At 41.1% G+C, this 22,221-nt stretch overlaps 2 protein-coding genes across 2 annotated transcripts; one reads left to right on the top strand and one right to left on the bottom strand.

The window, feature by feature from the left end:
* The first annotated feature begins 3,954 nt into the window (after positions 1–3,954).
* On the top strand, positions 3,955–6,565 carry LOC123741709 (uncharacterized). Its single transcript, XM_045715411.2, has 2 exons — positions 3,955–4,109; positions 4,221–6,565. The coding sequence occupies exons 1-2, from the start codon at positions 4,079–4,081 to the stop codon at positions 4,583–4,585; spliced, it is 396 nt and encodes a 131-aa protein (XP_045571367.2). The 5' UTR covers positions 3,955–4,078; the 3' UTR covers positions 4,586–6,565.
* Positions 6,566–17,856: 11,291 nt separating this feature from the next.
* On the bottom strand, positions 17,857–20,911 carry LOC106601456 (tumor necrosis factor ligand superfamily member 14). The gene is made up of 4 exons (XM_014193674.3): positions 20,420–20,911; positions 18,990–19,023; positions 18,751–18,837; positions 17,857–18,550 (listed from the first exon to the last, which is right to left on the bottom strand). Exons 1-4 carry the CDS (start codon positions 20,618–20,620, stop codon positions 18,156–18,158), a joined length of 717 nt encoding a protein of 238 aa, XP_014049149.1. The 5' UTR covers positions 20,621–20,911; the 3' UTR covers positions 17,857–18,155.
* Positions 20,912–22,221: the final 1,310 nt, after the last annotated feature.

Raw genomic sequence — 22,221 nt, 5'->3', positions numbered from 1 at the left:
AATTCAACTCGTTATGGAAGACCTATCAGAATGCCAATTCTGTCAGTGTTTGTAGTTCAAACAGAGACTGTTGAAAAACAAACAAAAATCAAAATAGAAGAAAAAATAAAACATTGACAAGACATTAATAATAACAATGTAATGACTATTGTGATGTCTATATTACCAAGAAAAAAAAGCAACGTTTGTTTGCATATTGTTTGCAATGTGAAACACTGAGTTGAAAGAACATTGTTTTGAGAAACAAATGATCCAAAGAAAGAGAGATGTCATGCATATACTTACCTGTAGTGCCTGAGGGCTGCTCTGTTACTAATTACTACATGTCGTCATCTGTACTTTACACTTGACCCATTACATCAGATAAACATGGTTATTTTACCCGCATTCCTGTGTGCTAGTATATTACAAAGCCTATTGCTCAAATGCCATGAGAAAGGAAAGGTCAGTTATTTCCATTACAACCTAAACAACATTAGAAACAGATAGTAGTATCCAACTTTCACTTAGGGAAGTGTTTTGTTCCATAATGTCCATCTAATCATCATATGTGTAGGTGTTGTTTTGGCCTTTGTCATCACTAACCAGGTCAGTGTACTCAAATACCAAGATTGACACCTTAACCCTGTTGTGTGGTCCGGAAACTTTCCCCAGGTCAGCCACAAGTAACCAAAGTGAAACCATAAGAGGTGCACAGCACAGCCTGGCATGCAGCTGAGACTGGGAGATTTTAGAGATGCAAACATGTGAAACACAACCTTGTGACATGTTATCATATTAATGTGCTGTAGAGTGGGGTTTGAATATGTTGACTTGACCTGTATTTTACTACAGTACTTTCGCACAGAAAGAGAAAGAGGAAGAGAATAGAAAAAGAAAGCGAATTACGCACTGACAAATCAGAAAAGTGAATGGACTCACATTGAACAGTGCCAAAACACTATCAAAATCTATTGGTTCAATTTGATTTATAGTAGTAGCTGACAAATCACATTGTAAAATCTATTTAGGGGAAGGATGTGACTGACTCATTTTCACTTAAAGGTCAATGTTTATCACGCCCTCGTTTTCTCATTGGTTGTGAGTGGTGTTCCTCTTTCTCTATGAGAGTAGTGTGAATAGTAGGAGGGCCAGTCCCCTACGTGAAGAGTTATCTAGTCTCTTTGTTTTCCTTCAGTCACTCAGGAAAGTACCAGCCCGACCTGCCTCCTGTCCTGGACAGCTACAGAGGAACACAGAGCAGAACACAGACATAAAGACGTCCTCGTCGGATACAGACACAACACACACACAGCAGTGTTCTGAGGTTTCACAGCAGAGGAAGCCAAGAGGACAATCACACAGCGGCTCCATCTCTCTCTCTTCCTGCACTCCCTCTGCTGCATCTCAGGGGACTGAGGTTGCTCTACCCGAGCCTCTCTCCCCCCCACGGCCGGACGCTGCAGATTGATGATGCCGCAGCAGTCGATGGATCGCTGTGAGGTTTCAGAGAACTGCCACCATCATAGCCCGGGGGCCCAGGGGAGCCAGCGGCGCCTGGTCAGTGGACTCCTTCTCTGGGTCGGTCTCCTCACCGTCAGCCACGTGGTCTCCATCACCCTCCTCGTCATCACCAGGCCACACGCACTGGTAAGACTGCTAACCTGCATAGACACACACTTACACACTCTCTGGTGTGTTAACTATGCAATGCTGTTGCTAGTTTTTTATTGAAAAAAGAGCCCCTGACCATCACGACTTAGGGAGGGACATAGTTAGTGAAATCAAGTTGAATTAAATCTGAGATATGTATTGTAGCTCACTTTGTGTAAAAAATAAGATGAGATCTTGAAGTTGGATCAATGTGTGTCAATAAAGCAGTGTATTGTAGCTGTGGTAACACCTGCCTATTGCACCTGTTGAGTACAAGCCTCTGAAGTGGTTTCAGTAGCATCACAGCTGGTGGGGGAAACGCATCACTATGTGTGGTTTAGTACTGGTGACATCAGAACCCTGTTCTCCAATATGAAAGGGCTGGGTGTGTGCTACTGAATGATCACTGTGTGTATCATATTAATACTGTTTCATATAGCCAAGAGTAGAATACAAATGTTTTTCTCGGGCAAATGTTGCTACTTACAACATAGTTACTGAGCGGAAATATCATGACGATTGTCCTATCTCCCTCCCCCAGCCTCTGCCAGAAATAGTTTCAGCTCCAAGACCCACAGCAGACACATCTCCGGTAAGCTAACCACAAGATGGGTTTAAACATGTTTCCAACCTCAAAACATGTTTTAACATGTCCCATGCAAACGTTTTGTTCATTTTTGCCCCCTCCAAGACAGAGAGCAGTCATAATATCATCATCATCATGATATACATGGCCTGCCAATAGGATATACAATAGACCAGGGTTTCCCAAAACTCAGGCCTGGGGTCTCCCTGGGGTACACGTTTTGGTTTTTGCCCTAGTTCTACACAGCTGATTCAAATAATCAAAGCTTGATTATTTTAATAAGCTGTGGTGATAGGGCAAAAATCTAAACGTGTACCCGTGGGGGGACCCAGGACCGATTTTTGGAAACCCGGCAATAGATCATTTTGAATAGAATCCAAACACTTGAATGCATCTAGGAAGGGACCTGAGCCTAGGCTAGGCCATACCTCGTCAGTCCCGCTTTCTCTGTCTGACGTATCATCCTCCAGGCTCTCAGACAGTAGAGAGGCTCAACCACCAGCCTCACCGCACTGCAGGGAAAGGTGACATGTCATAACATCATATCCACATGCAGGGAAATGCCACTGTGCAGATTTTCCTTCTCTGAAATCAGATTTCAATCTCTGTTTTACGATCATGAAAGTGTGGTGTAACCGATGTGAAATGGGTAGTTAGTTAGCGGTGGTGCGCGCTAATAGCGTTTCAATCGGTGACGTCACCCGCTCTGAGACTTGAAGTAGGGTTGCCCCTTGCGCTGCAAGGGCCGCGGCTTTTGTGGCGCGATGGGTAACGATGCTTCGTGAGGTGTCAGTTGTTGATGTGTGCAAGGGTCCCTGGTTCGAGCCCAGGTTTGGGCGAAGAGAGGGACGGAACCTACACGGTTACATTGATGCTGTTGACCCGGATCATTGGTTGCTGCGGAAAAAGGAGGAGGTCAAAGGGGGGGTGAGTGTAACCGATGTGAAATGGCTAGTTAGTTAGCGGTGGTGCGCGCTAATAGCGAGTCAATCAGTGACGTCACCCGCTCTGAGACTTGAAGTAGGGTTGCCCCTTGCGTTGCAAGGGCCGCGGCTTTTGTGGCGCGATGGGTAACGATGCTTCGTGGGGTGTCAGTTGTTGATGTGTGCAAGGGTCCCTGGTTCGAGCCCAGGTTGGGGCGAAGAGAGGGACGGAACCTACACTGTTACAGTGGCATACTCCATTAGTAAGTGTTAAATGAGGCAACTAGTTCAAATTCATTCCTAAATGTGAAAGGCATGCAACATCTAGCCCAAATCTAGACACCTTTATTATTATTTAATTTATCAATAAGCCGGGTCTAAAGGCATTCCATAGAGCTTGCGAGAAATGCTGTGTTGGATGGTATCCGTAATCGTTTCTGATGGAAACGTTGTTGTTTGCGTCGCTGAGCAGTGCACAAGAAAGTATTAAATCCAATCGTTTGATGCTAACCCCATCCCCTCCCCTCCGCTTTTATACCTTCCTGCCTGTGCTTCCCTAAATAGGGCCCCAAGGAAACATAGACAACAGCTGTAGTTAGTACCCTGTCACAGATAAAAATGATAGTTTGAAGATCATACTTTGTTCCAGGGTTGGGGATAATTATATTTCAATTCCAGTCAATTCAGGAAGTACACTGAAATTCAAATTTCAGTTTCAATTATCTTCAGTGCTTTTCAATGAGGAATATTACTTTTTGAATTGACTGGAATTGAAATGGAATTAACCACAACCCTTCTTTGTTTTACTGTTAGGATTTGAGTCGTGCTGCTTGGATGCCCACCATTACTTCAATGAGTAGAGAGATCAGTGACTAATGATGAGTTATCTCTGTCTCCGCAGAGCATACCCCTGGAGCCACAAAGAGTGCCATGGCAAATGCTCACCTTTGAACCCACAAGTATAGACGGTGAGAGTTCTTAGAAAGTTGTCTCTTTGAATTTTTCGATATAGTCACAATTCATTTATATTCCAATTCTAGCCACATTACTGATGCCAGTTTTCAATTTATCATCCACAGATAATGATGTCTCGGTGGTGAGAAGTGTGATCAAGTGGAAGACGCAGTCCAAGGCGAATCATTTTGTCTCCCTAAAGGACGGATCCCTGACCATCAACCAGGATGGTTGTTACTTCCTGTATCTTCAGGTGACTCTGGAGTCACCAGAGGTGTCTGGACAGCACATAGTGAGAGTGAACAAGAACAACAGAGTCCTGCTGGAAGTAAGGATGACCACCACCTCCCTCAGCACAGGGTTCCTGGGCAGGGCTGTGGATCTAGCAGCCTCCGACAACCTCACAGTCACTGTCTCCCCTATTGCCAGGATCAACACCACCTACACCGCCACATACCTGGGCATCATAGGTCCAAAATTATACCTGTAGATTCTATTGGATATAGACACTCCTGTCTTCATAGACACATGCTGAGGGCTAGATCTGGGACTCATTTGGTAGGGGTTGATTGAATAGATCCTGGGGATCTGGAGTTAACTGGGATCAACCCATCATCCCACCACCTGTCAGAGAGATGGAGTAGTGGGGAAGACCATGTGGGAGACGCCGTATATTTGTCTGAATCTGATTCAGTCCGACTCCCTGCTCATCACAGAAGATTATTCCACTCCTTTATACTCTACCTAGCCTTCCAACTGGTTTTGAGCTGCAAGGATTTTCTTTCCAGAATTCTATTGATTTTTTTATTTGATTTTTATTTAACTAGGCAAGTCAGTTAAGAACAAATTCTTATTTACAATGAGGGCTTACCAAAATGCAAAAGGCCTCCTGCATGGAAGGGGGATTCAAAATGTAAAATAATAATGTGTCTTGTAATGTTGGAAAAATATGTTTAAAAGTATTGGTCATCGTGGGTTATGGGTTGTACTGTTACTTTAGCATTTTTCTCTCTTGGATGAAATAGCACTGTTTTTATCGCTCAGGATTATAGTTAGTATGTTTTTCCAGTAAATATTGTTTTTTAAGCTATGAATGAGGGGATTGTCTTTTCAAATCATGTGCACAGGGTTGTTGAGAGAATGCACAGTATCAACATATCTTTAATGTTTACTTTAATATTTGTGTATTGCTTTGTATTTAAAATATTCGTTTTTTACCTATTTATGTCTTATTACAATATTATCTTATTATTATTTTCTTATTATTTATTTTCTATATCTATTTTGAAGGACATGTTGAGTATGTTGTAGGATGAGATGTAGAGATAATCAATGAATGTATGTCACTAACCAGGTTTCCATTCAATCGTTTTATGCGAGTAAAGTACGTCAGGTAAAACATTAATGATGGAAACTGTTTCGGTAAACCTTCCAAATGTAGACAAAACAAATTACGGTATACAAGGTGGGAATTTTTTGTGTCGGTAAAATTAGTTATGCGAGAAATGGCAGTGGAAACACCTTTTATGCGCAAATATTGATGTAATAACCATCCTATCGAAGTAAACTTGAAGTCACGCCATGATAAATTGTGGTTCTCCCACTACGACTCGGGAAAGTATGCAGTTTATTAGGCTACAGATTAAATACATTATGATGAACTTCACAGGGTGGTAAATGTGCAAGGTGTTGCTCCTTTCCAATAAATATCGAGGGTCTTCTTCTGGTGATGATGATCGATTCTTGGCTGCCTTTTGACAAATACAAATAATATTGCTCTTATCTAATAGTCGCATAATGTTGGTAGCCTGCCGCACTGTATCTGCGAGCTGTTGGCTAGAGCGCATGTTCCAAGATCAGAGTGCACATTTCCTACTCCATCAGTAGAGTTCAAAATGCGATGGAAACCCATTTTTCATTCGGTAGGCTACATGTGAATTTAACGGCAGAAGTTATTTTTTATCTGCACTACGTCCTCAAGCACAGCCTTTTACCCATAAAAAAGTATGTTTGATGGAAACATCCCTGGCGGGGGAATGCACATATCGTTTTAGCATATTTTTGAATATTAGCATGAAAATCTATCGCAAATTGGATGGAAACCGACTTTATAGCGCCAAATAAACTAGGATAAAATGTACGTTGTTACGAATTCCACAACTGAAGTTACGCTGGGAAACATGAATGTAATCTATTATATTAAGAAAGCACTGGAAATTATTTTTTTCTCTCCAAACAAATAAATGAAGTACAGTATTTGACTTGTATATGGCTTTTATTTCACCTTCAAATATTGTTTGTTGAAGCCATTACAGAAATGAGAACTAATTCATGACATGTTGTGAAATTATATGAAAATAAAGCACAAATAGCTTTAAATCTAATGGTGTCATACGAACGCTGTGGGGGGTGAGAGCTATTATAAACAGATGTGAAACCACCAGATGTGAATCATTACCAACACAGTGAAATAAGGGTCATATCGAACTACAGATGTAGGATCATCATTTGATCCCCCTGTTGCAGAATAACTTGTAGTGTATTTGAGTTTTAAAAAGGCTTCTAAAGTTTGTAATTTCTACACTGAAATTTCAAACTTGATTTTCCATTAAGAAAAATGTATCTACAGTGCATTCGGAAAGTATTCAGACCCTTTGACTTTTTCCACATTTTGTTACATTACAGCCTTATTCTAAAATTGATTAAATTGTTTTTCCCCTCATCAATCTACAAACAATACCACATAATGAGAAAGCAAAAACAGGTTTTTAGAAATGTTTGCAAATCTATAAAAAAAATAAAAACGGAAATATCACATTTACATAAGTATTCAGACCCTTTACTCAGTACTTTGTTGAAGCACCTTTGGCAGCGATTACAGCCTCGAGTCTTCTTGGGTATGATGCTACAAGCTTGGCACACGTGTATTTGGGGAGTTTCTCCCATTCTTCTCTGCAGATCCTCTCAAGCTGTGTCAGGTTGGATGGAGAGCATCGGTGCACAGCTATTTTCAGGTCTCTCCAGAGACGTTCGATCGTATTCAAGTCCAGGCTCTGGCTGGGCCACTCAAGGACATTCAGAGACTTTTCCTGAAGCCACTCCTGCGTTGTCTTGGCTGTGTGCTTAGGGTCATTGTCCTTTTGGAAGGTGAACCTTCGTCCCAGTCTGAGGTCCTGAGCAGGTTTTCATCAGGAATCTCTCTGTACTTTGCTCTGTTCATCTTTCCCTCGATCCTGACTAGTTTCCCAGTGCCTGCCGCTGAAAAACATCCCCACAGCATGATGCTGCCACCACCATGCTTCACCGTAGGGATGGTGCCAGGTTTCCTCCTGATGTGACGCTTGGCATTCAGGCCAAATAGTTCAATCTTGGTTTCATCAGACCAGACTCTTGTTTCTCATGGTCTAAGAGTCTTTAGGTGCCTTTTGGCAAACTCCAAGTGGGCTGTCATGTGCCTTTTACTGAGGATTGGCTTCCGTCTGGCCACTCTACCATAAAGGCCTGATTGGTGGAGTGCTGCAGAGATGGTTGTCCTTCTGGAAGGTTCTCCCATCTCCACAGTGGAACTCTGAAGCTCTGTCAGGGTGACCATCGGGTTCTTGGTCACCTTCCTGAAGAAGGCCCTTCTCCCCGATTGCTCAGTTTGGTTTGGTGGCTAGCTCTAGGAAGAGGCTTGGTGGTCCCAAACTTCTTCCATTTAAGAATGATGAGAGTCTCATAGCAAAGGGTCTGAATACTTATGTAAATAACGTATTTCTGTATTATTAATACATTTGCTGAAATTTCGAAAAACCTGTTTTCACTTTGTCAATATGGGGTATTGTGTGTAGATCAAATCAAATCAAATCAAATGTATTTGTCACATACACATGGTTAGCAGATGTTAATGCAAGTGTAGCGAAATGCTTGTGCTTCTAGTTCCGACCATGCAGTAATATCTAACAAGTAATATAACCTAACAATTTCACAACAACTACCTTAGATTGATGAGAAAAATATTTTATTTAATACATTTTAGAATAAGGTTGTAACGTAACAAAATGTGAAAAAGGTCAAGGGGTCTGAATACTTTCCGAATGCACTGTACCCCTACAAAAATGTCCATTAATTATAATACATATAATAATTCACATTTCCTGGTGCTAAGGGATTATTTTCCTGCTGTAACCAACTGGCTCAAATGAAGATCCTACATCTGTATAGTTGTGTGACTTACTGAACCATGAGACCCCAGAGATCAAGTGAAAGTAGGAGGTCCTTACAGTGTGTCCCCCCACACGTTGGTGGAATAATACATTCAAGGGCCCTCCCTTTAACTATGCTGTCGAGGAACAGACCCTCTAGAGGCTGAGAGCTAAGTAAAGAAGATCTTATATTGTAAACTGTCACAGAAGTATCACACAACACATCAAATCAGTGATATTATCTACTTCTGTCCTTGCAGGAGGGAGAGAAAGTGTTGTGTAGCACAGCATGACTCATCACAACCCAGACACAACACACATTTTTTCCAGTCGTTGGGGTTTTAATTTTTTTAATTTTCTCCATTTCCATGATAACCTTATATCTTTCTAATCATTGTAACATTAGCTGTTAAAACCACAGATTCCGATTACACTCTGAGTTTATCCAGAATGCTGTCCCACTTAAACAGAGATCAGAGACTAGCGTCCACCCACTCCTTGGAGAGGTTTCATGAAGAAGCCTAGACCACGCTTCTTAATGTGATGACTTTCCACTGCCAGATGTGAGGTTAAAGACGGGAGGTATGGGCAAGTCCACACAAGAGAGAGAGTGTTTTGTGTGTGTTTCAGTACGGATGCAGTCCGTGTTGCCTCTGCTTCTTATTTCCACGCACTAAGACGTCATCATGACAGTTTCCTCCAAATGTTTATTTGCTCTTATCACTCTCTCTTTCTCTCTCTCTTTTTTCTTTCTAACGCTCTTTCTTTAAAACGCTCTGTCTCTCCCAGTCAATGGAAAATGATACTGAAACATACAAATATGATTATCCAGAATTCATAGTTTGCGTGACAATGTTTCTGGAGGGAGCATATGAAATCATGCAACCCAACTGTGAAATGATACTCACATATATATCTAACAGTGTGGAACACATTCATCATGGCATGGATAGGTAACTGACAAAATAAAGGAAACACTTGAGTAAATGAGGGATACAACATATATTGAAAGCAGGTGCTTCCACACAGGTGGTTCCTGAGTTAGGTAAGCAATTGAAACATCCCATCATGCTTAGGGTCATGTATAAAAATGTTCGGTTGCCCATTATTTTGGCTACCTTGGCTAAAAGAAGAGATCTCAGTGACTTTGAAAGAGGGGTCTCAAAAGTGCATACGGGGGTTTAGTGTGTGTGTGTGTGTGTGTGTGTGTGTGTGTGTGTGTGTGTGTGTGGTGTGTGTGTCTCAGTCACCAGATCTCAATCCAATTGAACACTTATGGAGATTCTGGAGCAGTGCCTGAGAAAGCGTTTTCCACCACCATCAACAAAATCAAATCAAATCAAAGTGTATTTGTCACGTGCGCCGAATACAACAGGTGTAGACCTTACAGTGAAATGCTTACTTACAGGCTCTAACCAATAGTGCAAAAAAATGGTATTAGGTGAACAATAGGTAAGGTAAGGTAATAGGTAACAGAATTTCATGTGGAATAATGGTGTGGCATCCCTCCAGCAGAGTTTCAGACACTTGTAGAACCTATGCCTAGGCACATTGAAGCTGTTCTGGCGGCTTTAACAGCTCGTGGTGGTCCATCATCCTATCAAGACACTTTGTGTTAGTGTTTCCTTTATTTTGACAGTTACCTGTAGTTTCAAGTGAAATGTTCAAAGTTGGGGACAACGCCCCCCAAACACACACACACACACATTTTTTTATTTTTAATTGTCACATTCCCAGGATAGGTGCAGTGAAATGTGTTGTTTTACAAGGTCAGCCCAAATAGTACAGCGCCCCTGAAACATATTAGGGTTAAGTACCTCAATATGCAATCAATGTGCATTAGTTACTTCTTTGCCCATATTTAACAAAATACATATATTTTACTGTACATATTAACTCAAATGGAATATGTGCCAACACAAACTGGATACAACGATCCAGTCTCTGTTTCGTTCCATATAGAATAAGATGCTGTTGTATTGGAAGGAGACACCAGGGAGCAGTGTTTAGCTTTAAGTAGGACCACATTTATTCTCTGGGGTCTCACAACATTTCTCACTGACATTACACACCACAAGACCTTTCTCAACACAGGTATATCCAAAGGTTGTAGGAAACACATGAGCCATAAAACTAACGAAGAAATGTGAACATGTTGCCTTTTCAAACTGCTATAGGCCTATTGTATAGATATTCCTTCATAAATGTTCCACTTCATGGTTGGTTGATGACTTCAAATGACATAGCTGCTACAGGCCTACATTTTCAACATGCTTAGCTGAGCCATTAAGGACAGGATAAGTAGTCAAGAACAGTAAGAACTGGAAAATCCAACTGCATCTCATACAGTCATCTCTGTCTTTCCATCTCTACCCCAGAGTTACAGGGCATGGTTAGACCACTGAAGGTTGAAGATGTGGTGATGACTCAAGTATGGACACAGTCGTACACCTGTACACTGTAACATTATGACATGTCTCAACATGCTGTTTAAATCTGAGGCCTAAGTCAGTATGTGTCCCAAATCACACCCTATTTCCTATATATAGTGCACTATTTTTGACCAGAGCCCTATGGTCAAAAGTAGTGCACTATATAGGTAATGTGATGCCATTTGGGACTTTATGTTCACAGAATTAGACATTCTTATGATTGAAATTAGACCTGTAGAAACACCAGCCAAATTCATACTAGAACAGTGACACAAGTGTGTTTGATTAAACAAACATTTGGATCATTGTAGAGATGATTACTGAGTGGGATGGGTTCAATATCATATTAGCTGCTCATCTAACCCCCTTTACATGCAACCTACTTGGTTTGTAAATGTACTTGTCCCCAGTACATGGGTTGGAAACTTCCAGAGAGAGAAAGGCCATGAATCAGCGAAACAACAGTTATACTGAGCTGCTTGCATCGCCCCCAGCCAGCACCCAGAACACCCACCTCCACTTCCTCTTCAGTTTACTAATATACAACACATGCCTGCACCGGGGGAGACCTCAAAGAGCTGCTTCTTAGAATAGGACAGAGGTGAGAGGAAAGAGCAAGACAAAGACAAAGATGTTCTCAGGATTACAAAAATAAAGCTTCACTAGTAGGTGTGAGTGTGTGTGAATGAGTGATTGAATGTTTTGTTTGAACATATACAGTACCAGTCAAAAGTTTGAACACACCTTCTCATTCAAGGGTTTTTCTTTATATGTACTATTTTCTACATTGTAGAATAATAGTGAAGACATCAAAATGATGAAGTAACACATATGGAATCATGTAGTAACCAAAATAGTGTTAAACAAATCAAAATATATTTTATATTTGAGATTCTTCAAAGTAGCCACCCTTTGCCTTGATGACAGCTTTGCACACTCTTGGGATTCTCTCAACCAGCTTCATGAGGTAGTCACCTGGATTGCATTTCAATTAACAGGTGTGCCTTGTTAAAAGTTCATTTGTGGAATGTCTTTCCTTCTTAATGTGTTTGAGCCAATCAGTTGTGTTGTGACAAGGTAGGGTTGGTATACAGAATATAGCCCTATTTGGTATAAGACCAGTCCATATTATGGCAAGTACAGTACAAATAAGCAAAGAGAAACGACAGTCAACTCAAATTGGATTTGTCACATGCGTCGAATACAACAGAAATGCTTACTTACAAGCCCTTAACCAACAATGCTTATAGAAGTTTTAAGAAAAAAATAGATAAAAGTAACAAATAATTAAACAGCAGCAATAAAATAATAATAGCAAGGCCATATACAGGGGATACTGGTACAGAGTCAATGTGCGCGGGCACCGGTTAGTTGAGGTAATTGAGGTAATATGTACATGTAGGTAAAGTTAAAGTGACCGTGCATAGATAATAAACAGAGATGAGCAGCAGCGTAGAAGAGAGGTCTGGGTAGCCCTTTGATTTGCTGTTCAGGAATCTTATGGCTCAGGGGTAGAAGCTGTTAAGAAGCTTCTTGGACCTAGACTTGGCGCTCCGATACCGCTTGCCATGCGGTAGCAGAGAGAATAGTTCATGACTAGGGTGGCTGGAGTCTTTGACAATTTTTAAGGCCTTCCTCTGACACCGCCTGGTATAGAGGTCCTGGATGGCAGGAAGCTTGGCCCCCAGTGATGTACTGGGACGTACGCAATACTCTCTGTAGTGCCTTGAGGTCGGAGGCCGAGCAGTTGCCATACCAGGCAATGATTCAACCAGTCAGGATGCTCTCAATGGTGCAGCTGTAGAACCTTTTGAGGATCTTTACAGTCTCCTGAGGGGGAATAGGCTTTGTCGTGCCCTCTTCACGACTGTCTTAGTGTGTTTGGACCATGATAGTTTGTTGGTGATGTGGACACCAAGGAACTTGAAGCTCTCAACCTGCTCCACTGCAGCCCTATCGATGAGAATGGGGGCGTGCTCGGTCCTCATTTTCCTGTAGTCCACAATCATCTCCTTTGTCTTGATCACATTGAGGGAGAGGTTGTTGTCCTGGCACCACACGGCCAGGTCTCTGACCTCCTCCTTATAGGCTGTCTCATTGTTGTTGGTGATCAGGCCTACCATTGTTGTGTCATCGGCAAACTTGATGATGGTGTTGGAGTCGTGCCTGGTCATGAGTGAACAGGGAGTACAGGAGGGGACTGAGTAAGCACCCCTGAGGGGCCCCCGTGTTGAGGATCAGCGTGACGGATGTGTTGTTACCTACCCTTACCACCTGTGGGAGGCTCGTCAGGAAGTCCAGGATCCAGTTGCAGAGGGAGGTGTTAAGTCCCAGGGTTCTTAGCTTAGTGATGAGCTTTGAGGGTGCTATGGTGTTGAATGCTGAGCTGTAGTCAATGAATAGCATTCTCACATAGGTGTTCCTTTTGTCCTGGTGGGAAAGGGCAGTGTGGAGTGCAATAGAGATTGTATCATCTGTAGATCTGTTGGGGCGGTATGCAAATTGTAGTGGGTCTAGGGTTTCTGGGATGATGGGGTTGATGTGAGCCATGACCAGCCTTTCAAAGCACTTCATTGCTCCAGACGTGAGTTCTACGGGCCAGTAGTCGTTTACGCAGGTTACCTGTGTTCTTGGGCACAGGGACTATGGTGGTCTGCTTGAAACATGTTGGTATTACAGACTCAGTCAGGGACAGGATGAAAATGTCAGTGAAGACATTTGCCAGTTGGTCAGCGCATGCTCGCAGTACACGTACTGGTAATCCGTCTGGCCCTGCGGCCTTGTACATCGGGTACGGAGAGCGTGATCACACAGTCGTCCAGAACAGCTGATGCTCTCATGCATGCTTCAGTGTTACTTGCCACGAAGCGAGCATAGAAGTAATTTAGCTTGTCTGGTAGGCTTGTGTCACTGGGCAGCTCACGGCTGTGCTTCCCTTTGTAGTATGTAATAGTTACTTTAAGACAATCCGGAAAATGTCAAGAATTTTGAAAGTTTCTTCAAGTGCAGTCACAAAAACCATCAAGTGCTATGATGAGACTGGCTCTCATGAGGACCCCCACAGGAGAGGAAAACCCAGAGTAACCTCTGCTGCAGAGGATAAGTTCATTAGAGTTACCGGCCTCAGAAATCTGCAATTAACTGCACCTCAGATTGCAGCCCAAATAAATGCTTCACAGAGTTCAAGTAACAGACACATCTCAACATCAACTGTTCAGAGGAGACTGCGTGAATCAGGCCTTAATAGTCGAATTGCTACAAAGAAAAAGGACACAAATAAGAAGAAGTGCCTTGCTTGGGCCAAAAAACATGTGCAATGGACATTAGACCGGTGGAAATCTGTCTTTCTGAGATTGTTTTTTGTTGTTCCAATCACTGTGTCTTTGTGAGACACAGAGTAGGTGAACGGATAATCTCCGGATGTGTGGTTCCCATCGTGAAGCATGGAGGAGGAGATGTGGGGTGCTTTGCTGGTGACTCTGTCTGTCATTTATTTAGAATTCAAGGCACCCTTAAGCTGCATGGATACCACAGTATTCTGCAGCAATATGCCATCCCATCTGGTTTGCGCTTAATGGGACTATCATTTGTCTTTCAACAGGACAATGACACAACACACCTCCAGGGTGTGTAAGGGCTATTTGACCAAGAAGGAGAGTGATCGAGTGCTGCATCAGATGACCTGGCCTCCACAATCACCTGGGATGATTTGGACTGTCGGAAAAGCATTCCAGGTGAAGCTGGTTGAAAGAATGCCAAGAGTGTGCAAAGCTGTCATCAAGGCAAAGGGTGGCTACTTTGAAGAATCTCAAATTGATTTGTTTAACACTTTTTTGGTCACTAAATTATTATGATGTGTTTTTTCATAGTTTTGATGTCTTCACTATTGTTCTCCAATGTAGAAAATGTACAAATGAGCCCTGCAGAACGGTAATAGAATACACACATCCAACACGAAATGCAGAGCCGGTTAGGAAAGACATTGGAAATGCATTTTGTTACGTGTTTTCAATCAATGAGGTCAGATACTTTTGGTAGGGAAGTAATATCAAAGTTGTGATCAAATGTGGTTCGCATTGCTCTAAAACCTGCACAGTGCAGTCTTATCACCTCTGTCACCAGTAAACAAGTTAATCAGGTCAGGGAAACAAGATAATAATCTCTATGCGAACACAGGTCACATATTGTCATATACTCAGGTCACATACCTTACTCTTATCTGTTACTGTTGATTTGAGACCTCTGAGGTATTTTTCCTAAATGTCAGTAAAATGGAGCAGAAACATAAAGACACTGTATAAGGGGGGATTATATGCTTCACTGAAATGCAGGGGGTTGGTGGGGATGGGGGGACGGTAAAAAGAGAAGTGGTTTTCACCTCGTGTGGTCGCAGGCTGACTGTCTAAAATGCAACTGAGTGGGTGCAGCATCCGCTGCTACTGAAGCCACGCTCTAGACTCAATTCCAGCACAGAAGACCTTTTGTTACATGATGACTCTGTATGTCTGTTTGTGATTACATGCCTGCGTGCATATACTTTTGTGGATCAATTAAAGTAACAAATAATGCTCACACAGAATCGTAAGAAAGATAAAAAATTTAACTTTTATTTATTTGAATATTTGCAGGATAGAATATACAAAATACACAGTATGTTTTACAGCTATAGCCTACTGCTTGCATAGCGTTGGTGTCCAAGAAGAAGAAAAAAAAACATATATTATTTTTATTTCTCACTATATATGGAAGTTGATAAGTCGTGTTTATCAGAATATGGAGGACAATGACTACTTTACATTTGTATAAAATGTTAAATAAATATAAAACACCAAAAGGTGAAATACAACATGTCGAGGGTATTGAAATTAGTTAATTACTTGGTCATTTTATGGAGGGTATACAAAGAGGGAAATAGATAGTTTAACATTTGACCTTATCATGAACACCATGCAGTGGTTTACATGCAATTTACCTGAATATCAGGTATTCTTAAATCGTTTCAATAATTTGGAATATATCTACTTGTCTCTATTTCGAATGATCTTAATATCTAAATATTTTTCTCTATGTCTATATTATGTATTTCCTTATACTATTATGGATATATTATTTTTTAATCAGGTCAATATAACAAACAAGTAAGAGAATAAAGAGCTGATGTCTGTAAATATGCATTGAACCCTAGCATACAGAGGTAATGTTCATACAGTACTTTTGTTCTTGTTCTTGAGAGTGGACTATCAACATAATGTGTTACCTCCTGACCAAAACCCCCATCAATAACAACAACACTACTTACAAAAGAGAAGTAACACTGAGTGAATACAAACATCCCTAATAATGTTAACTCCAGAATATTCAGCACTTTCACCACCAAAACTGATTTCAAAAAAATGGTTTTATTCTACAAAAGCTAAATCAATCAATTTATCCGATTTTATGATTTACCTTAGCAACAGGGCCGGATTAATGCAGGGGTTTACCGGGGCTGAAACATCTGTGTCCAGGCCCATTGGGGGCCCAAGAGGCAGCAATTATATTTTTTGAAATAAATGTTTAATTATTAAGGAAATATATACTGTATATAGTATATGTTATATATATATATGTAGTATATATTATATCTGTAGCATATATTTTATACTTTTTCACTACAACCGCCAATCACAGGAGGACTCAGGACCCTGCTCTCAATGAGTCTAGCTGCTGCTGCCTGCTTCTGCCTGCTGCTGCCTGCTGCTGCCTGCTGCTGCCTGCTTCTGCCTGCTGCTGCCCGCTGCTGCCTGCTGCCGCTCTGCTAATCATTAGGTGGGGGGAGGAGAGGAGGTAGGGAGTCCCCTGTCTTGATTGGGTAATTGATTAATAAAAAAATACAAATAATAACTGCATAATAAATAAATAGGACTAGTCAATTGCGTGAGTCAAGGACTGGGCCCAAGAGGCAAAAAATAATTTTTTTATTTTATTTTATATATATATATTTTTTTTTATCCAACCACAGGCGCCCGCTCTCAATGTTCAAAATACACCAGAGAGCATAATTTAGCCGCAGAGGATAAATCGTTTATAAAAAATAACTGTGAATGAAGTTTTATCACAAGCACATACAGATATCTTCCAAAATTAAGGAAACACCAACAAAAAGTGTCTTAAAAGGGAGCTGCGCCACCATGAGCTGCCAGAACAGCTTCAATGCTCCTTGGCATAGATTATACATGTGGCTCTAAACCATGCCAGGAAAATGCACCCCACACCATAACATATGGTATCCCTTGTATCCCTTGTTTACTCATGTGTTTCCTTTATTTTGGCAGTTACTGGTGTACCTACAGTCAGGAAGGTCATGCGCCCCAAATAGGCTACAGCTTGTTGCTTTTTGGCCATAGATATATACTCCATTAAAGTGTTTTGTAACCTCTTACCCTGGCAATTTGACTGTTAAACTCATGGGTACACGAGCAATGGATGCCAGTTCTGACTTGAATGGGAACTGGCATCTATGGATTGTACTTCTATGGTTGGGAAGCAGCTGTCAGTTTGCAGATTTCAAAATAAAATTGTGGGAAAAACGCACAGTTTGGAAAGCAAATGCCTACTGGTGAAAAGACAAGACTAATCTGTCTTTAGAACCAATAACATTTTTTTCTTAACAACTCCCAATTTTTAGCTAACAGCAGCACTTGTTTTTCAAAGTAGCTCATCTTGAGATAGGCTATTGCCACAGCAAGCGCATCAGCCCTCACCGTGAGAAGCCTATGGCTTCATCTTCATCATTAGGTGAATCAGTGTGCCACTCAACATTTTATTTAGTAACCTACTGTAACCTATGATATACAGTATATACTGTATATATATATATATATATATATATATATATATATATATATATATATATATATATATATATATTGCCTCCTAATACTGTACAATCCTTGTGTCGCTTCATTGGCCTGGGCTATTGTTTGTTTGAATTCAAGACCAGATTGATCTCAGTTTGTCAGTGTCAGAGTAGCCAGTCATTTCAGTCAGTTGTGTGGTAATAAAAAGATTAAACTAATGTCTTTAGGTCATGTAAATCACGTAGAACTGCATGAAATGCATTTTTTTAAATGCGGATTCTTTTACGACCCTGCTAAAAAAAATCCCCATGTGCGGAAATCCTAAAAACGCCTCTGCTCAACTGTAGCCTAGTGTATGGCACATGGCAAACGTTATTATGGCTTTATTATAAAGGGGCTTTTTCTTCAACAGTAAATTTTCCACGCATCAAATTGCATCTTGATGCAAGGATTTGTTTAAAGAAAATGATGGTGTGCCGGGAAGGGGGAAGGCCCTGCGTAGCAATATTACATGTAAATTGGCCTACAGTATTATAATTTCTTAAACCAATGATAATCAGCCAGCTATCTAAAAAAAAGTATCTTCATCATCAACCCCAGGCTTATTATATCATATAGATACCAAACACGTTCTCTGTGGAAGAGTGTATCCGAACTTGAGTACTATTTTTCACTTTGACAAAGATGGAGTCATCTTCAAAGAAGTGGAACACCCCTCCCAGGTAGCTGTTTGATGTGGACATCATTTTCCCAGACTTGGGGTAATATCTCCTGGACTTAAGGAGTTCAATGTCCTTCCTAAGGTACCGTGGAGTAGTTCTGCAGACCGAGTGTGTGAATGCAACATTGACCTCACTGAAGAAGATCTTAGAGTAGACGTAGTAGTAGCCTTCCTTCTGGATGACAAGCTTGCCATCTTTGTACTCCATTTCATGGAGGAGCGGTTCTGTCTGCATATCCCATACCATGACTCCATCTCCATGGGATGCTTGAGGTCCAGCTGGAGAACAAATACAGGACAATATGTGGGGAAAGTTTTCTGTCATAAGAGCTCATTTTAATTTATCTTCATGTACTATTTCAAACAGCATACTATCTGATGTACTACTACATACTTCTATTTCACCCTCTTCTGTCATGACCAAATATTAATATAAAGGATTGTGTGTAGTTGCAATGGCCTGGTGATAATGGTCTTACCTGTCAGATGTGCAACAGGTTTTGAAGGCAACACAATAGGGTTTGGTCTTGAAGTTGGGGGCACCTCCTTCGGAATGTCCTCATGGTCTGTTTTGGGAACAAAGTTTATGTTGAAGTGATGTGCATTTTAGAAAGTGAATGATTCAGAAATGCATTTATCAAATGTGTACAAAATACTCAGTCGAAATCTTCTTGTCACAGTGTTTGAACAAGAGAAGGAGATATAGTCTGGGACATACCTTGGATACTCATACCAGCTGACCCTGACTCCACCTGCAGTTGTGAATAGAGATATCATCATAGTGAACAGAGAGGTTTGTGGTAATACAGTACAGGCATGTGTGAGAATGTTCATTTGTTCATATTTAAGTGGTTCTTTGGGCCTTCAGCAATGTGACCTTTACATTTTATTAGATGATACGCAGGAAAGATAAACAGAACTGCTTATGGTTTCTGGCAAGTAAGCAAAGTAGATCACCCATCCCATCACAGACCAACCCACCCCCGTCTTCCCCTGTCAGTACATGTGCATGCAGCGAGACTAGGTTAGCTCTATCCTCTTCCAATAAACCTCCGCACCCTTGACACCAGATTGGGTCAGGGGAAATGATGTCACATGAAGCTCAACATAACCACAAACACCTGACCAACGAACCAATTCTGTGGAACACGGAATGCTGGCCCCTGCTCCAGAAAGTTACGTCACGGAACATTCATATTCTCCGAAATGATGCCCAATTCTGAGATACTTCTCCATCTCAACTGTTGCCAAATGTACAATAATTAATAAAACTGTTTAATGCGTATATCAAGGGGAATCCCAACTCAAACTTTGGACAGAAACTGCTGACCATAACAGAACTTGACTATGTTGTCATGAGACCTGTTTGTACGTAAAGCAAAATTGACATGACAAAAAAACCTACATCGTGGTGAATAATGCCCTGGTAACTCGGAAATTAGTATTTGTTTCTGTTCCCTATTGACTTGGAAAATTATTTCACAATTAGAGTCTAACAAAACAACCAATTGTAGCATGGTTCCAATATTCCAAGTGACAAATCACCACACATTACTCTATTTTCAACCAGGATAATGCCATAATAAAATGGAGTAAAGGAACAAATGCAAAAAGCCAACAGTAAATTACTACATTGTACAAAATACATTGAGATTGGGTAACCAAATGTGACTTTTTAAATAATCATTTATTAATTTAATGTAGTATCTTGGGTTTTTAAAGTATTGTCTTAATGTAACTGTGCATTCTGCATAATTTCAGTCTTGTCGACTGCAACTATGAAGTAAATCAAATCAAGCAATTATTTCCCATTTGATGATGCAAATGGGTTGTGCATTTTTTTGTGAGAGAGGAAGAACACGTCAACTAATGACCACTGAAAATGTATTCACTTTCATTTTGGAATGAACAAAAGATGTTTCTGAGAATAGTGTACACGTTGTGGGGTTGAGAGCAAGACAGAGATTGGGGAAAATAAAACAGTGAGAGATGAAAGAACACAGTAAAGAATACATAGTTGTTACTAGATTTATGTAGTGAGAGAGAGAGAGAGAGAGAGAGATGTGTGAAGAGAGACTCTCAGGTGTTGAGGGAGACGGAACAGAGATGCAGACGGGTAGACAGCCACCTCATGGTGATAATACTCACAGATCCCTGGTTGGAGTAGAGGTGGTAGATGAAGCAGGCCTCTATGGCCAAGCCACACAAAGCCAGACCAACCAGCAAGAACAGCAGGCTTTGGGCCACACCACCCCGACCAGGAGGTCTCGGTTTGGGGGGCAGCGGTGGGTAGGCTGCATGGCTATCCACCATGAACACGGAGGGGTACGGGACACCACCCTCAGCCATGATCTCTCCGATCAGAGATTATAAGGAACTGAAAAAGGATCCTCCAAGAGGTAGTCAAGTAGTACCCGAGTGAGGTCCACGCACCAGGGGTCCCGGCACACAATGAGAGACACAGAGAGATTTTTTCCCAGAGCAAGACCAAGCACTAGTGTGGGTTGTACAGTATGACTCCTCAGGTCGTCTTGTCAGCAGACAAGACCAGATACAAAGTAGTGGAAGAAAAAAATGAGAAATTTGGAAATTCTTCACAGAAACGACCACCTCCCCAAAGAGCAGTCACAGAAAGAAAAACTTGTCATAACCAAAATAAATCTTGACAGAGAGAGAACGGTTACCTCTGGTGTAGAGTTTCAATCAGTCAGATAGAGCAAGGCAAATGCAAATGAGCATCTTATAGAGTGGCCATGCACTGAGTATGATCACCTCCCCACTACACTACATACACCCTCCTACTCTAGCCTACTACAGCATACATGGAGTTACGCAATAATTTGTCTCTCTGTTCATATTTCCTCTTACTTCCTCACTCTCATGATGAGTATCTGATCTGGTAGAGAGTGGTCTGCTGTCTACTCTACCAGCAAAAACAATAAAATCATGATAAGACCAATATATTCATGTTCCTTTACAGTGCAGCTTCTTGTAAAAAAACAACATATGGTTCATGGTATTGTTATTCTTGTGTTGTTAAGACTTTTCATGGTATTTTTTTACCACATGCTTGTCAAGATTATGCTTTGCCCGCCCTGACATTGGAAGGTTTGGAGTTCGATCCCCGGTCAAGTCATACCAAAGACTGGAAAAATGCGTCTCTGCTTGGCACTTGGATTTACTTTGTCAGGAAGTGGATAAAAGGTACACAGCAGGGGTGTCTATATTTAGCTTCAGCATGCTCTCTAAGGTGTGTTCTAAAAGTAATTATCAATTATTTTACTTTTCAATCACCCACTAGTGAAATAAATCTACAACTAAATCTATATTCATAGTCACATTCAGATGTAGGATCAGCACCCTTTCCAAACCCCCTTAGCTATCAGGCTGGGGCAGTACAAATCTGAGATCAGTGGCAAAGAGTAAACCTCATCCAAACTAATAAGAGCACCTTGCAATATGCAATAACAATGTAAAGCTTTTCCTTGGTCATAGCACCACCCACAGCCTCTCTGACCATAATGTACACTTCTAAAAAAACATTCTGTATGTGATATAACTAAAACGTACAACAAGTTCTCCTTAAAAATGGTATGTACACGACATATGCTGTATGTGTGTTCATATTTTTGTATGTTTACTACTGGGTATGCTGTGTATGCTATTGTGTATGTGTGTTTTGATCTAGACAACTTTTATGTGATGTGTATGTTTTTATTGATTCTATGGAACCCAGGACCCCTTGGAAAACTGTGAAAATTGTTTCCGATTGGACAATTCTGGCAAATTCTTTTTAATTAAATGAGTGCCCAGTGAGCAAAATGACGTTGGAAAGAAGTTGAAAATACATAATTACGGACGTTGAAGTCACGTTCATTTTCAGTCCTAAGTGAAAGTTGAAAATGTATTTTACGGACATTGATAAAAATGTGGTTAGTCCAGACAGGACA

This window comes from Salmo salar, chromosome 03, assembly GCF_965601325.2.
Source record: "Salmo salar chromosome 03, fSalSal1, whole genome shotgun sequence".
NCBI classification, from domain to species: Eukaryota; Metazoa; Chordata; class Actinopteri; order Salmoniformes; family Salmonidae; genus Salmo; species Salmo salar.
The sequence above is the reverse complement of the archived record's forward strand: the minus strand, read 5'-3'. Positions and strand labels throughout refer to the sequence as shown.